Raw genomic sequence first — 18,412 nt, 5'->3', positions numbered from 1 at the left:
CCAGAGGGGCCATGGCCCCCCTCAAAATTTACAAGAATTCCATTCCTAATCCACCAGTTTTGTGGCATCTTGTCTCGTCACGCTTGCTGATTGTCATTGTTATGTCACAAAAACTTGACCGTTCGCTCTTATGAGCAGTATGGGAAAGACCGTTTCGCAAGCTTTCGGTCAGTTACTCGGTCTTGATTTGTTCTCGCCGGATTTTTATTCGAACCGCTTGGATGACCTTTTGATGACCAAATTACTTCGATGGCTAAATTTAAACAGGCGAAATTCGATATTTTTTTTCAGCCAAATAAAGACTCGCTTTCCTCAAATACATCAATAAACGCTTCTCAGGCTGTGGATGCACCGGTTACGTCAGTTACGTCTATCACTTCTATTCCCGAAGATGAACTAATAATCAACGAAGGGAAAACAAACGATCTTGGATTTATTCTTAAGAAACATACACAGCTTACCGATGCGGAGAGATACAGGCTTCTAACTTCGGATGGTCCGAAAAACGTGACGATTCTGGATACTGTTAGTCAAAGTCGTCGTAAATTTCTCAAAAAATGGCTTGACGATAACAGATTTTGCAGTTGGTTAGTTTACACCCAACTCTCTGATGGGGGTGGTTTGTGTGAGATATGCATAGTCATGCAAGCACGTTTGAAGCATGGAACTCTCAGGGACACTGCCTTTGTTACAAGACCATGCATTGACTACAAAAAATTTATGGAAAAGGCTGTAGCACACCGAGACACAAATTACCACCGAGAATCAAATATGGCTGCGAAAAATTTTGTCAAAAGCATGGAAACTGGTCAAAATGTGCGTGCAAACATAGAGGCCCAATATGCTATGCAAACAAAAGAAAACAGACGAATAATGACTTCCATTGTCAAGACTGTCATGTTCTGTGCTTCGGGTAACATACCCTTGCGCGGACATTCCGGGGATAGTGGAAATTTTGTGAACCTTCTTCTATTTCGTATCGACGCAGGGGATGAAGATTTGAAAAGGCATTTCGCTCTAATGGCCGGAAACGCTAAGTATACAAGCCCGATGATACAAAATGAAATTCTCAAGGTAGCAAGCAACATGATAGTGCGAGATATCGTTATAGAGGCTAATAAATCGTTTGTGTTCGTATAGCCGACTAATCATGTGATATTTCTGGGAAAGAACAACTAAGCATCGTTTTGAGGTATGTGAAAGGTGGTGAAGTGTGCAAGCGCTTCACAGGATTAGTGGAAATGGATTCTGTTTCTGCGGAATCAATCTCCTCAAATATTTTGACCCACCTCTCTGGTATGGGAGTGAATTTGCAAAATCTTGTGGGGCAAGGCTATGATGGTGCAACGGCAATGGCAGGTCACGTCAGCGGTGTGCAAAAACGCATTCGTGATAAATACCTGCGCGCAATATTTGTGCACTGTGCTTCTCATTGTTTGAATTTGGTCGTAAATGACCAAAGTAAAGTTGCAATCATCAGAAGCACCTGTGATATCATTCGTGAGACTATTCGTTTTTTCAGGGAGAGCCCTAAAAGGCGCGCGGGTTTAGGAATTAACATCCCTTTGTTCTGCCCCACCAGATGGTCAAGAGCATCCGAATCTTCAAATGCAACTTCAAACGAGTACTTGAGGCTCTTGATTCTTTGGCGAGAGATGCTGGCTTTTTCTCTGAAATCTGCTCTAAAAAAGTCGTCGGTTATCTACGCCGTATGTTTGATTGGTCGATATTCGGCACTAATTGAGCCACTAGCGCGCACTTCAGGCGGTCGAAGTCAGTGTGCCGTCAGTAAAGAACCTCACATCCTCTCTTCAGAGCGTTATCGCTGAAGAACGCAATGACTCTGAAATCGCATTGAATATTTACAAAGAAGCTTGTGAAATAGCTGGCTTGAAAGAGTTGACAATACCCAGAGTAGTCGAAGTACAAGTTTATCGCGACAATGTCTGTGCTGATTCAGCATCCCAGTATTTTAAACGTTCCGTATATCTCCCATACGTCGACGGCTTGAGCTGCTCTATTCAGAAACGCTTCATTGACAACCGATCATTTTTTCATTGCTATCAATTCTCCCACCGAACAAACCAGTTCACGTGGATGAGGTAGAGCGTCTGTATTTTTGGATAACCTCCATAATGAAGTGAGACTGTGGAGAACTTCTTTAAGTTCCGACGGTAACGACGAATGTTTGGAGGGGCTTCTTCTGAGCGCTCGAGGTTATCCAAGCGTGTACACCGCAATACAGATTGTTATGGCGCTACCAGCAACCACCGTTGAGGCTGAGCGGTCTTTCTCATGCATGAAACGGGTAAACACATGGCTGCGCTCATCAATGGCGTCCAATCGCCTTTCTGATTTGTGTGTGCTTCACTGTCACCGTGAAATGGTCACGGAGGAGAAAATTAATCGAGTTGTGTCGAGCATAGTTGGCGGGAAGCGAAGGATGAACTTTTAATCGCGGCGATGTATTTTACTTATTCAAATTGCGTTGTTAATATTTGTTGTTTCAAATAAAAAGTTGTTTATTAATGGATTTTGTATTCACAAAAATCCAGCTGAGTAATTGAATCAGTTTGCTTGTTGACCAACTGTTGTTGTTTTGCGCTTGAAGAACGGGTGTTTTAAACCCAATATAATTTCTAAAATTTTCAAATTTGGCCCCCCCCAAAATTTTGGGCTGGCTACGCCACTGTGTGGACCCACCTATATATGCCAACTAACACCATACTAACATCAAATATGGGATTACATATTCATTTATTTTATTGTCTGTTACAGAAGTATTTCACAATATGTATTTCAGAATTTATTTCATTCATCCTTAGATTACTGCTATATTCCCCAAACTTTGAATCACAGGCTGCAAAAAGTAAAACAGATCATTGCAAAATAGGCTTATCAGTGCTGGGCGGCCAGCAGCAGTGACTGATACAGTTGAGTGATCATACAGTGGTTTTTGTTCAACGACGACCGTGCGTTAGATTTCGGGAGAACTTGCGTGACCGTGCGTAAAGTTCTTCGAGATGTTTCATGAATCGCACTTAACGAGATTTCGTAACTGCGTTTTTGAGAGACAAGGTTACGTGCTCGTAAATGCGTCTTTTTACGAAGTTTGGCGAATGGGGCCCAGGGCTACTCAACTGGTGGACCTCGGTCCGAATCCGCCTTTTCGCGTGCTGAATTTAGACCGCAGCTGCTTCTTGACTTTGAATGCATCGTTTCTTTTTATTTCACAATCGTGATGTAATGCATTTTAGCTAAACCACTGAAAAAAAAATACACTTTTCAAAGATTTGTTTACAAGTTGGTACACATTGGCTTTTCAAAATTCATTTGTCAGTTTTTAGTTGTATTTATGAAATTCAAAATTAGAACAAATAACCCGATTTTGCAAAATAATGAACTCTCCCTTCACAGAACGAAGATTGAAATGATTAGCTGGCAAAAACGAAGAAATGTAATTTTCCAGACTAAAATTCTCGTGAACGTTGTGGTTTTCCTTAAAAAAATTGATTTTAAATTTTCAGTCCTAAAAATAATACAAGTCTCCAGAAGATTTATATATATATATATATATTTACGGGTGCTATAGGGTCGAATATCAGTAATCTTTTCAGCAAGTCGGCGCTAAGTTACACAACTGAAACGTTGTGATACCGGATCTTTGGTGAAAATAATTGAGTAGCCCTTAACTAGACTGACTCCAACGATTTGTCCTCTTTGCCAACGAACTATTCTAGTTCTGAAGCAATACGACATAAATCGTCATTACAAATCAAACAAGCATGTTTCAAAAAATGTCAAATGTGAATCCACTAAATCCCAGCTGAACAGTCGCACACTACTTTCGGGCACTACACTCTTCTGGCCCGCAAACATCCTTCCGATTCTAATTTTGGCCCGCGGCTAGGGGTGGGCAATATCGAATATTTTTTTCGAATCGAATAATTCGAATATTTTTAATGAATACCGAATAGTCGAATAACGAATATTTTTTATACACAACAGGAAGTCGGTCGATACTCCCTTTGGCATTGAAAATCGGCTACAAAGCGTTCTTTTACTGGGTTATTTCATCATAATCGCAGATTGTTTTTTGTCACCGTGACCGTTTTTGCGGCGATAAACAATCTATATTCACGCCCTTTCTGTTTTTTGCAAGTATTATTAAATCTTTCAGGTCGACAGACATCGAAGTTTATATTACGGGTTTACCCGTTCGTTCACATCGGCAACAGCTGTTAAAACCATTAAGGATTGATTTCAAAACCCAAATTAATATTATTCTAATTTTTATCATTTGCGTTTGCTTTGATATTACTTATCAACGTTTGTAAATTTACTGTCACAATATGAAGCGAACGAGTAATATTATTATCGATACCGGGATGCAGATATTTATTAAAGACAATACCGTTCACTGGTTTATCGCGCCTCCCTTCACACCGAAAGTATTGTTTTATATATGCTTTGTGGCTATTTTTGTCTATTGTGTACTTTTGGTATGTGATAAAATAAACTACTGACTGTAAATAACTTTGCTATGCTTTTTATGGTGTCTATGTTACGTTACAGATAAACCTCGCAAAGCTGCGATTGCGTCAATCCCGAATGTTGATTTAAAATAGTGACTATATAATTCGGCAATAAATGCATTTCTGCGTGGCCATATGACGAGATGACGTTAATAAACGGCGCTTCTTGAATAATAATTCACATATGCGACCTAATGCTGAAAAAATTTGCGCTTTTGTACTTTTGTGCCTAATAGATGGCCAATTATAACTTTCAAGTTCTGACGTTTTCTTTCAACAAACTCCGCGATCATTATAGCTATTATCATTACTGAGTAATTCACAATTTTATTTACGGAATTTGCAAATCCAATTTTACTTCTCTTGACGATTTTGATAATGTCACGCCCTATTTATTAGTGCAGAAATGCTCAAAATATAACGAATGTAATCATTTCCGATGATACAACAATTCGTAAACGAGACAGTGCGCGTTGTTACATCGAAATTCACGATTGGTTTTTACGTTATACTCCTGTTAACGATTTCTACACTCCACCAGCCATGCATGCCCGAGTAAAATGTTCACATTTTCGAAACATTATTTCGGAAGGGATCACTAACGAAATATTTGAAAGTACATTGTAAGAACTAGGTCATGCCATTTCTTTTCTGGTCATAGCTTGTTCGTGTTATACTATGTATGGTTTCATGCGAAAGTTATTTCAATTTTCGTTAAACAAATTTATGTTTGGTTCATGCATGAAACGGCTAATCACGTGCCGCCAATCATACTAAGTTTAAAATCTGGGATATTTATTTTAAATACCTCATCTGATTTGACGTTTCTAAATTTAGGGAACGGTGTCGGTACCTTTTTTTTGCAAAATAGGGAATTGAAATGAACGAACGATTGAAACGCAAAGAAAACAAATAACACCACAACGCAAAAACGATTTTCAAATTTGTCGCTTTTGTCTGTCTGTCTCCATATTGATCAAAAGTTAGGGATCCCCCGAAACAGCGCTCTTATTCCATAGTGACACCTTGTGTCCCATCACTAATTAATTAATAACTCGCTAATTATATGACATAACTTGCTCAAAATCAATAGGCTTCTGGTCTGAAACATGATGAATGCACATGCAAAATCTGGAGCAGATTCAATCTCGCTTTTGTGAGATATTGGATGCATCTAACAGACAGACAGACAGACAAATACCTATCAACATACTTACCGATTAAAATCGATAGCAATACTCAAAATACAATTTTTTGTCCGAAATATATATAAATATTCCAACATTAGAAAGAGTTTTTTGGCGATAGGGGGTTCAATTGCAGAATGACGATTGAGCAAAGAATTAACATTAAATTTTGTGTCAAACTTGGAAAAATGCATGTCAACTCGGCATGCATTCAATCGTTGAGCTTTCTGCTCCTCAGTCAACTCAAAAGCCTTTGGCATCATTTTGGCACACACCTTTCGCGTTCCCAAAGTGTCAACCAAAATGGTGCGGGCCGTTTCTTTGTCCATCCCAATTTCGTTGGCAAAGACGCGAATTGTTAAGCGACGGTCACTGCGAACCAACTGCCAAACTTTTACGATGTTGGTATCAGTAGTGGAAGTGCAAGGCCTCCCTGACCTCGAATCATCCTCCCTGCCTTCCACAAATCGCTTGTGCCATTCAAAAACTCTTGTTCTGGACATGGAAGAATCTCCATAAACATCACACAACATCTGCAAAGTCTCAGTCGCCGTTTTTCCAAGTTTGACACAAAATTTATGTTAATTCTTTGCTTAGTCGTCATTTTTTAATTGAACCCCCTATCGCCAAAAAACTCAATCAGACCTCGCACAGCATTTTTTTTCAACAAGCAATTTATCACATTCACTTATGGATCCTGAAAAGCAAAAATAATTGCGATATTGTGTCAAAACAGCTGTTAAACAAAGAACACATATTACGCAACACTGCAAAAGTGTTGATTACCGATGGTTAATCGTGTTGCGCAATCTGTGATGTCAGTCCCGTTTCTTTTTAGCCTTACCTCGTACTGTGTCCAAGTGAAGCTGCGCAGATCACGTGGTACCCGATATTCGAATAGTAAAATGCCATTCGAATAATTTAATATTCGCTATTCGTTATTCGAATATTTTGCCCAGCCCTACCTGCGGCCAATAAAGTTTGGGACCGCTGTTTTATGGCAAAATGACTTTATGAGTATAAAATGTTCATGTTTTGTGATAGGGGACCACGAATATTTAAAGAGCTCAATAGTATGCTGCGATATAAAAAAGTTTGGGATGCACTGGTTTATACCATGATAATAAGCATCAACAGTGCGACATCTGAAGTCACTGAATCTTGCTTTGAGTAGGGATGGGCAATGTAGAATAATTTACTATTCTAGAATAGTTGAATCGAATCCAGAATACCGAATCCTATTCTATTTTCATACTTATTACTTATCGATTTTAATCGGTAAGTATGTTGATAGGTATTTTTCTGTTTGTCTGTTAGATGCACGCGATATCTCACGAAAGTGAGATTGGATCTGCTGCAGATTTTGCACGTGCATTCATCATATCAAGGACCAGTAGCCTATTGGTTTTGGGCGAATTATGTCGTATAATTAGCGAGTTAATAATTAATTAGTGATGGGACACAAGGTGTCACTATGGAGTAAGAGCGCTGTTTTGGGGGATCCCCTAACTTTCTATCGATAAGTCTTCGGTCTCTGACCGATATTCTAGTTCAACTAGTGGGAATTTCTACATTGCTGGATTTAGATGTTAAAAAATTGTAAATGTATTATTTATTTGGAAATATCCTTAACATTGGATTTTATTTGATACTAAACAGGCATTTCCCAGGACAATAAAATCTAAGAATATTACGAATTTTTGCCTTCTAATTGTTCCAAATGTGTGTAATCTCTAAATACTGATATGCTAAATTAAGACACGCTCTACACACTTTAATAGTAGGCGGTAAATACAAAATTAGAGTGAGACGGCATCAAATCATTATTAATGTTGCAGAGTGTACTAAAGTGCCGAGTGTAAGAAAAAAAAAACACCGCTGAGAATTTATTAGATGCAGGACCAGCGTATGGCCACTGCAATTTATGCGGCCGCTGTAAAATATTAAATTCAATCACTATCAATTAAAATCGACTTTTTATTCTGTGCGAGCAAGACTTGTAAAACAAAGTTCCTGTAAACGCGATTTCATAGTTAGTTATTAGGTAATAACACCTAAAGACAAATTCATTTTCTAATATTATAGTTAAATATCATTATCTACCCAGACTTGGCCCTACTCAAACTCGATACCTAACTATCTTCGCCAGAGGCGGCATCGTTTTTTAAATTTATCGGCGACTAAAATACTACAGACACTCGATCAACGTGCGTCTATCTTGAGCGATAGAAACGGACCGAAAAATATGTAATTTTTTGAAAGTGAAATTTAAATGTGACAGATTGTCGTGCTTTGCGACATAACTTTGTATTTCGGAAAATGGTGTAATAAGATTATTCATAAATAATAATTGATTTAAATTAATCGCACGTAATGTCATAACATTTGACGTCTGGCTTTTGGTTTATATGCATCATTATTTTGGGAAAACTCACAGGTCGCGAAGAATCATTTCATGTAAAATAAGCAAGGCATGTCTGTAAATAATTGAATATTGTTGCATTAGATTATCGGGATATCGCCAGTAAAAAGGCACAAATTATTATTTTTGTACCCTAGCTATATACCAAAGCAGGATGTCCAGAATATTGATGATTTTGACCGAGCAAACGCAAGTTCAATTAAACGAGAGCGATTTCCACACGAGAAAAAACGTTCGTCTTTAATTGATAAATTAGAAACCCGAAATACAAAAATTGACGCATGGCGAAAACGCAAAAATGGTGCAATAACGAGTTTCCACCGTGTGGTGTACTTCACTGGCTTCTTGACCAGAATACGCCGATTGAGATTACAATTGCAGTGTTTGATATTATCCGATTTTACGGGTTCTTTGCGAGCAGACACAAGTTTGATTGAACGAGAGAGATTTCCACGAGAGAGATAAACGCGACTTTAATCGATAAATTAGAAACGCAAAATACAAAAAATTGATGCATGCGCCTAAGGGGCGGAAACCGAATCCTGTTATCGGATCCTCCGGATTTGGTATTCTATATTGCCCATCCTTAGCTTTGAGGTTTTATGACAGAAGTTTAGTGAGTCAGGAAGATTTGTCAGTAGTGTGATGATATTTATACTGCATACCTCTCGTTATATCAATTACTCCGGCCATGCTGGATGATATTTGTAAAGATTAAATAAAACCTAAAAACGTGAGAACCAGTTTTCACTATAAGCGTACTTTTTTCTTTAGATACCTCAAAATCACCATTTTTTTGTTTTTAAAGATATTGCATTCGCGGCAAGTTCTGTTGTTTTCTATATAACATGTGTTTGGAAGTCTTTTTGGGTTGACAATTTTTTTTATAACCCATGTAATGTAATAGGAATGTAATATCCAATTAAAAAAATGTCTTAAAATTTTCTACAATAGCAGAATTACAAATTCATTTTTTACTAGTTACTGTGTCAAACTTTTAACATTATTAATTACTTGGTTACTTAGCATTATGTATTTTTTTTTTGTCTTTACCAGATTCGAGTGTATGGCGTCTTCTGCAGTAGTACATCCTTCAACTGTTTCCCGCAACCTGTGCCACCAAATGATTTCATTGTCACTGGAAGGTAATACTTCTTCATAGTGAAAGCAGTGAGAATTTTTTCTAAAGCACAAACCAAATTCAAATCCAGGGTCAATATGTAAGCAGGTCAAGTTTAAAATTTGGAGAAAAAAAAGTTGTCTATTCATGGGTAGCTAGACAATGGAGACAATTGGGCATGGATGAAGTGATTATAGGCTGTAATTTTAAATCACGCAAAATTGTAAGGCACTTTTTAATACACATGCTAGTTTTAAGTGTATTTGTAGAAATTCGTATTTGGTGAATTTCTTGAATTATGATCAGTTTTGGTACAAATGGCAAAGGCTCAAAACATATAAAAACTACAACACATTCTGGGTGTCACTATTGAAAGATTTGAATACTACAGTCTTGTACAATAAGCTCCAAATGCCTACAACAGTGTTTCCAAACTATTTTATCATAACTTGACACAGCCAAATTTTTTCGGGACCCTCAGAAACTAAAATAAAGTAATAGAACAATTAATGATCATCAATAGATAGAACAATTACTGCACTACTGCACTTTTTACCAAACCCAGTCACTACTAACTGCTTAGAATCAACTTCCCTCAGTGCCGGCATCCTTTAATTTGTCAGCATCTTTTTCGAACATAAAATTTGAAACACCTAGTGAAGTTGTGATGTCACGTATGATGGCTTTTTTACGTTTGGTTTTGTTCTGGCGCAAAATGTGTATTTCTTCAAATATAAATTTCTCAGTCCCCAAGTGCTGGCGTTCACCTTCTTCACATCAAGTCAAGATTTGTTTTTCTCGTCTGTTTCAACGTTTTCTTGTCAATACTATACTATTGTACTTAAAACATACCATGTCCCCACTTTAACCCTTTTTTAGTTTTTCTGAACATTGGTCCTTGTTTCCATAAAAATAATTAAAAGAAAATTCCAATAAGGATTCAACACAGAGAATACGGGGAAAAATGAAAATCCCAGTTCTACTGGGGTTGAGAAGTCGCAGGGAACCAAAGTTTGTATGTATCTTGAACCACTTCATCACGTTTTCATCGATGCCAAATCAGTGTAGTTTTTCATGGCACTTGACCCTTCTAATCACCTTTTCACATTGCATTACACCTACATGCGTTGTCTTTGTATCAGATTGAATTGGTCCTGAGCCCGAGTATTTTTATAAGTACAACAGCCCAAAAATTAAACATATACGCTTATTTTTTGTGCGTTTATTCCTGGCACAAGCATTGTTTAACAAGGTTTGTGTGTTTTTTTTGTGAATGCTTGTTGGCAAATGATATACATCATGTTTTAAACCGTTACAAAGGTTTTGCTCACTCTCGGAAATCCTCCATTTTTAATTTGTGTGTATTATGCGGTTTTCAAAATAAACTATTTTTTCTTATGGATTTTGTGGTCAAAATTTGGTGTTCTGGGACTTTGAAGCTAAATGTAGAATCTTGATCAAAATGTTTATAAACCTAAGTTGTTAAATCTGGTTATTTCTACTAGTAAATGATTCATTGATTCTCACTCACATTCACTGTATGTTACTCTTATTCAAATTGAACTTATAGGTTTACAGACTGCAAAAGTATTTTTTTCATATTTGGGTAAACATCAACTTTACTCGACTTCACAATAAATAAAACGGTCAGAGACCGAAGACTTTTTGATCAAAAGTTAGGGATCCCCCAAAACAGCGCTCTTACTCCATAGTGACACCTTGTGTCCCATCACTAATTGATTAATAACTCGCTAATTATTTGACATAACTCGCTCAAAATCAATAGGCTTCTGGTCTGAAACATGATGAATGCACATGCAAAATCTGGAGCAGATTCAATCTCGCTTTTGTGAGATATTGCATGCATCTAACAGACAGACAGACAAATACCTATCAACATACTTACCGATTAAAATCGATAGCAATACTCAAAATACAATTTTTTGTGCGAAATATATATAAATATTCCAACACTTAGAAAAGTTTGTATCGTATATTGTTTCTAGTATAATGAAAATATGCAAACGATTTTCTATAATCTAACTATTCAAAAATACAATTTTCAACAAAATGACACTACCTTCACTCAGAAATGTTATGGATTTAGAATACTGATGATGGCAAATTTTTTTCAGTTTTCGAGTTCTTGGAGTGTTTTTCTTATATTGCACAGCTATAAATTACACGTTTAATTCTGAATCCTTGTTGTTTCAGTGCTGTAGCAGATTCCAATTCTGTAAATACCACAATAAACATGAGATACATGCAACAAGGGCCTCTCATTGTGAAGATTATTGATACTGCTGGTTCAGATCTTTCATCTCCTGTTTCTATTGAACTGAAAGGTAAAAATTGACAGTGATGGTAAAAAATATGTAATTCGAATAACTCGCATAGAAATATGCTCAATACTGATATAGTTGGACAAATATGTCATTGTCACAGAAGATAAAATGCAATCACTGACCAAATGTCAAATTTTTGAAAAGAATGAAACTGCTATGCTGTTTGGATAAAAATATTTTGAGGAGAATCTCTGACTAAGACCAACTATTACGGTTATTCGCTACACCAGGGGTGGCCAACCTGTCAGAGACCAAGAGCTGCATTTCGTACTTTATTCCCGAGAAGAGCCACATTATAAACAAGAAAACACGCATGAACATCATATATACCGTAATTCAGCTCTGTTGTAATGCTGGTTTATTGTAAATGCCATCAACCAACATTATTATGACAAAAATTCACTAGCCATTCATTGTTTTGCTTGCTCCTTAGTGGGACTTCTGGCATTCCTTGGATTGAACAAATTTGGCTTTATGTCGTAGCGAAGCAGTTTTTCACACGAGTATCAGTCAAAAACAGATCAATGCTTTGCTTTTTCGTGTTTTATGGTAGAAATCACAGATTCATAGACGTATGTTGACCCAAACTTTGACAATATCCCAAGCGCAGCTCGTTAGACATTGGGGTATTTTTCCATTGGCATGCTTTTCCATAACTCAATGTTCCCTTTTCTTAAAGCGCATTTAGGTTAGTCTTCCTCATAAAGATCCGTCATTTTCAACTCAGTTGCAGCAAGGGATGCCACTTTGGGATTTACGAATCGGATCGATTCGAATCGCATCTTTTCTGAATCGATTCGAATCAGATTTACGCGATTCTGAAAAAGAGAGCGATTTACCGAAAAAAAACATTGAACGTTTGTTTGTTGAATCGTTGTTTTCGGCGGTTTTAAATCTGCTGACTGCGTTTATGCGGCACTCTAAATAACACCAAATTACGGGACCGAAAGAAAAAAATTGAACGTTTGTTAATCAATGTTTTCGGCGGCGAACTGCCAAATGCGTTTATGCGGCACTCCGAAAAACACCAAATCACGGGACCGAAAAAAATTAATCGTTGTTTTCGGCGGTTTTAAATCTGCCGACTGCGTTTATGCGGCATTCCAAATAACACCGCACCTGTGCTGCGACTAAGTTATTGTACGCCCCGGCATGATTGTATAAAGAATAAGCTACCGACGTCTCGTGATATTTAATTTTGATTGAAATTTAATTTAAACTTTGTTCTGAGTGAGATATTTCGCGTACATTTGAAGAGAACTATTACTGAATAAGTTCATCAGCCGGCAATGTTGATTGACAATTGTGTTTCTCATCTTAAAAAATATATATTTATTTTGTTTGCGTTTGTCAGGCTTCCATTCGAGTGGCGGTAAACGAAAACATACACGTCTTTTCCAGCTGTTACAAAAAAAAGTAGTATTTAGTTTTAATTTTGTTAGCGCGATACATGCGGAAATAAAACATTTCGGATTATTTCTAGCAAATGTCATAACTAACAGGTGGGAGTAAATAATACTTAAGAAATGGCAACTTGTGCACTGTTTCACATCAACACGTGCCACATTTCATACCAGACTAAGCAGGCTGTGCGAATGTTGTCTTACTTTAGCCCAGCGACCATGTTGAGATAAAGCGTCGACCAATTATCGCTCGTTAGCTCGGCGTCCATTATGCACATTTGGACTTTTTGAATTAGGAAATTAAACGTAGTCCACGATATTAATGAAGCTTGAGTTAGCCAATAACACACCTGTTAGCCACAAATAATATTGTCTCTGATATTTATGGAAATTTTTGTTTGCAATCGTAGTCAGGTGAACGATTGTTTTTCTTGAAATTAATTTAATTTAATCGTGGTTTATTTTATCGTCTTCAATCATATTTTTGCAAGCATTTCCCATTTATAGTAATTCAGATGTAATGAGAATGATTTTGTCGTATTACCCTATGCTGCTAGCATAAATATAAAATATTGCACTAAACTTATGAAGATAAAGAATCGGTAATGAGGCCGGCCTTAATTCAATATAACGAGAGTTGAAATACCACAGTCACATAATATACTTGTGTGGGATTAGGGAAAGCAGTGCTGCTACTGTGTTTATGACATAACAGTACAACTGCTCATATGAATTTCATCAAATTGCCTCAGTCCTGATACAAATATAACACAATAATAACTCAGTATTGTAAGACTCACGGATAAGTTGCAACAGCGAGTTTTACATTAATGCATTTATTGGTGATATCTATGACCTTCATCTTTTTTATCATGATGGAAATAAGTGTGGCTTATTCACTGAAAAACCCTTATCATCCTTGCTATAAAGTGTATTCCATTTTCAAGTTTTTCTCTTCTAGATTTGAGCTTTTTTGTTACATTGAGCAAACATACACATGCAAAAAAAAGCTTTATGGAATCAGATTCCGAAAGATTCGATTCGAAAATTTTTGATTCGAGATTCGATTCGAAAAAAAAATTTATCCAGAAGTGGCAACCCTAGTTGCAGCCTCATCTGAGAGACTGAGATAAGAGGGAATTTCAAACATCGGAATTAGGGGAGTCGTCAACGACGTAATCTGTAATGTTTCATGTGCTCTTCAATTACTTCACTTAAATGGTGAACTGCACCCTTGCCACCGAACGTCAGATTCGATATGATTACGACAGCCTTAGTACTGCAATAAACGCGCCTCACAACAAAGAATTTGATTGTAACGTAATAATGGACGATTGCATTGTGAAGTGGATAATGGCGTTCATGTTTCTTCGACACAAAAAGAAGAATGCTTGATAAATCCGAATATGTTTATTCAAAACATGATGAATCGCAGTTTAAAGTTATTTTCCTTAAAATAACCAAGACGGGAAGAGCTACATGGAACCGGAGCAAGAGCCGCATGCAAGCCACGGGTTGGCCACCCCTGCGCTACACCGTTAATTGCAGCACCAACAATTGGTATTAAGAAATGAAAGATAAATAAATATTGAGCTAGTTCCGATTTGGTTGGTTTTATGGTATTCCAGTAGAGAAACTTAATCATATATTGCAGCTAAAAAACAATGGCAAATAAAATATAATCATTAAAATTGCAGCATATTCCAGTTAATAAGCCACTTTTTGGCCTGATTTCCTGGAGTCAGCTTAATTGGAAGCTCGGTTTATTAGCTTGGGACCGGGAAATTTCAATCCAATGTGATTACAATTCCTGAAAAACTGCTGTAGAACCATCATGCCAAATACTATTGTTGCTTGTGGCAGTGAATTTGCTTTTGTATTATTGCTTGAGTATTAGCTCAAGTATTTTTTTCTATTGAATTCAGTGTCTATAACAAATATAGTTAAGTAGAGCTGGGGAGCTGATTCAGAATCACAATGGCCACGTAACACGTAACTGATCCATTGAGAGTTATTATATAATCACCGCTGATGAGATGTTAAAGATAAATGAAGGAGTGAATTTGCAAGCCAAATTTTTCGCATTATAAAGTACTAAAATGAAACGGAAAACATCAGAATCTTTGTTTCGGGATAGATTAAAACAGATTAAAAATGCCTTTTCAGACATTGTAAATCTCATAATTTCATGTGCATATCGTACATAATTATTTACTTGTTGGCTTATTTACTGAAATAAAATTAAACTCAGTTATTCGTGCTTGTGATGTACCCTTTTATCCATTCTTTAACTAACAGCAGAAACTGATGCGTTTTCCCCAGATTATCATATATTACATAATTAATGAAAAGTATATCAATCATCAATCAAGTATATTCATTAATCTTTTTCTAACATTGATATCCTAAAAATAACATGGGTGGCAGCAATGCAATCAAGCGGAGTCGGTATTGCAGGAACACTTCAGAACTGTTGAATTCACAAAAATACAAGCAAATGGTGTGCAATTGTTAAATGGTGTTTTCCGATTTATTTTTAGTATTTCATAATGTGGCTTTTCAATCAAGAAAATTTGGCTCACGTATTCACTCATTCACTCATTTATTTATTTTAGCATCTTGTCACTCATGATTTTGTAATAACTCACAAGTGCCATGGTTGTTTGATAACATTATAGTAATTATCTTCGTCCTCGCAGCACAAAACATGTTGAGGAAAATTTGTGATTGAGGGAGAATGAATGCTGAAATAAAAGATGTTTATGGCTTAAATAGGACATCACGCTGACAAAAACAATTGACTATTTTCACAAATTGAAATCTCACGTGTATCGTTAATAGCGCTTCACTCGTGATGCACACACTAATGCGACAACTTCAAATATGATAATCACAGCGTTGAAATTCCAGATTCACGGCGCGAGAACGCCATGTTATTTAAACTAACCTGATGGCTGATGGGAATATTTTATCTTGTCTACGCATCCGCGGGTTTAATTAAAGTATTAAACACAATCAAATTACGGTAATAAAGCAAGACATTTTAAACATGCCAGTATCAGTTATGGATTGATAACTTTGCACAACAGAAAACTAGGAAGGCTATTCCTTAAAATAATAGAAAATAGTGGCACAGTCGCGGGGACTGTTTTAGAAGCAGTACTGCTGAGATTTCGGATTGATGAATATGTATTTTTGATCTACCAATACAGGGGTACACAACCTTTTTGCTATTGGCGCCCACATTGCACTTCTTCGTATTCAATACGACCTTTAGGGGGTTGATAAGCGCGAAATTTTTTTTAGCTTTTATGACGCTATAACCGCGTATTTGACCCATGCGAGGTGCAGTCTGCCCAATTATGAAGTATGTATGACTATTTGGAAGTATAATATTCACATTTTAGAAGGATTAATCTTCTCGGTGGACCTCTTCTTGAGCAGATATATTGCAGCAAGTTGGATAATGGTTGCACAATTTTGACAAAAATCGAGAGTCGGAGGAGGGGCGGTCGCCCCCATTTTCTTGTCCCCAAAAGTATGATAAAATGTCAAATAATTTAATGAACTCATTCTATAAAAGTTTGCAAAGCATAGCCGCCAAATCCTGTATTTTAAACTTTTTTTTTTGTTTATAGGATTTTGTATGTGGACGGCCGCATTATTTTTTCACGACGGCCGCAGGTTGTGCACCGTTGTACTAATATATATTTTATATGCATTTTATTGTATTAAATTAAATTGTGATTTCTGGGATATTCTGCTTAACAGAATCAAAGACATTTTGAATTCTCATAGTTTTCATATTATACGTGACAGAAAAATCACAATATTATGTTGCATGATAATTTCCAATTTTATTCCCCCCCTCTCTTTGAAAAATCCTGGGATTTATGTGAAATGTGAAAAAAATAAATGAGATGGTTAGGAGCTGAAGCCACTAAAATTTCTAGTAGCTCCGGCTCTGTTCGAGCTCCATCTGTTATGGTAAGCTTCGGCTCCGGCTCCATTAAAATGTCACGTCTCCGGCTCTTGGGGGACTCTGTGTAGTAATAATTAGAGGTGTGAGTCCCCGTGTGACATCATCAAAATTGTCAACTGAAGTGTTGAACTTGAAAATTCTGTAAATACAATTGTGAATTTCAGAGTGACCATTCTTGCTATAATATTGGTTGTGGTATTGTTCTGTAAGAAAATAGCACAAGAAAATGTTAACATAAAAATTAATTAATTATAGATAATTATTAACCCTCTACTAGACACAAAATCTCTCAAGTTCAAGGTTGTTTATTAGAAATTTTTGAAATTTTGTTGTATAGAGAAAATATTATTAGAGAAGTGTGTTGTAAAGATATATTGCTGAATAGAACTCAAGCACACACTTTTAAAAAGCAGTGAGTGAAGCTTTAGGGCTTAATAATGGTTGATGAAAAAAATATTTTTCAAATACCCATCAATAATGGCCTCAGGAACCAATTATATAAAGCAAACTGTAAATACGTTAATTAGGATTTGATGATGTGTCCCTGAGTGAGGCAAATTAATAAAACCTCAAGACAATCGATTCATGTGATGTCAACACTGATGGTTTAGAATGAAGACTGTTTTCAAAAAACATAGATACATTATACAGATACTACAGCACACCGGTTAGGGGCGACTGATGTAAAGGATATTCTATTAAGCAGATATAAATTTAAACAAAGATTATTTTATTGCTCAATATTTTGTATTGTGTTGACTACTATTGCAAACTGTATTTATATTTGAATGTAAATTTAATTTTCTGTTATAGCAATTCCTGCAATACAAATAATATGGCTCGAGTGTTTGAACTGTGTGATAAACTTAGACATATCACATGAAAATATTTTGTATTACACTTGTAGATTGTACCAATGACACCGCCGTGGATGATACAAATGTCAATTTAGCATTATTGAAGGAAAGTCTTTCTTTTGGCGAATCTGTTGTAGTTGCTTGTACAACTTCGGAAGTTACGAATGTTACTTTGACCTGCAATATGAACGCTACATGGACACAGACTGGACGATGTCCGCCAGGTATGACATATTTGCTGGCCCTGAAACTAAAATACTTGTGATAAATTAAAATACTGTTAGTTCAAATTTATTGAAATTGTTGTTTTATATTTGTTGGTATCCGATAAATTTATAACTGCTCAAAATGATTTGAAGATTGAATTCTAGAATGCCAAGTTATATGGATATGGGCATATCGATTAAGTCTTCACTAGCTAATTCGAATTCTAAATATAAGAAAAGTGACGATACTTTGTGAGTGATTGGGCTGTGATAAAATATTTTTGAAACCTTGGCTCGTGAGTGCTTGGCTCTAGAGTTCTACCAACATAATTGCTGGGATAATGTTTCTTTCGAT

At 36.4% G+C, this 18,412-nt stretch overlaps 1 protein-coding gene across 8 annotated transcripts in view; it reads left to right on the top strand.

Moving 5' to 3' along the window:
- LOC120325876 (uncharacterized) overlaps positions 1 to 18,412 on the top strand; it is an 85,893-nt gene that overhangs the window by 21,192 nt on the left and 46,289 nt on the right. For all 8 annotated transcript variants that reach the window (XM_078112136.1, XM_078112135.1, XM_078112133.1 and 5 more), the window contains exons 3-5: positions 9,201 to 9,289; positions 11,479 to 11,609; positions 17,902 to 18,075. In XM_078112136.1, coding sequence (XP_077968262.1) covers positions 9,201 to 9,289; positions 11,479 to 11,609; positions 17,902 to 18,075 — 394 coding nt within the window. The remainder of the gene's footprint in view (positions 1 to 9,200; positions 9,290 to 11,478; positions 11,610 to 17,901; positions 18,076 to 18,412) is intronic.

The sequence above is a fragment of the Styela clava genome, chromosome 4 (genome assembly GCF_964204865.1).
Source record: "Styela clava chromosome 4, kaStyClav1.hap1.2, whole genome shotgun sequence".
In the NCBI taxonomy this organism is placed as follows: Eukaryota; Metazoa; Chordata; class Ascidiacea; order Stolidobranchia; family Styelidae; genus Styela; species Styela clava.
Note: the sequence above shows the minus strand (reverse complement) of the source record. Positions and strands in the feature narration are given on the sequence as shown.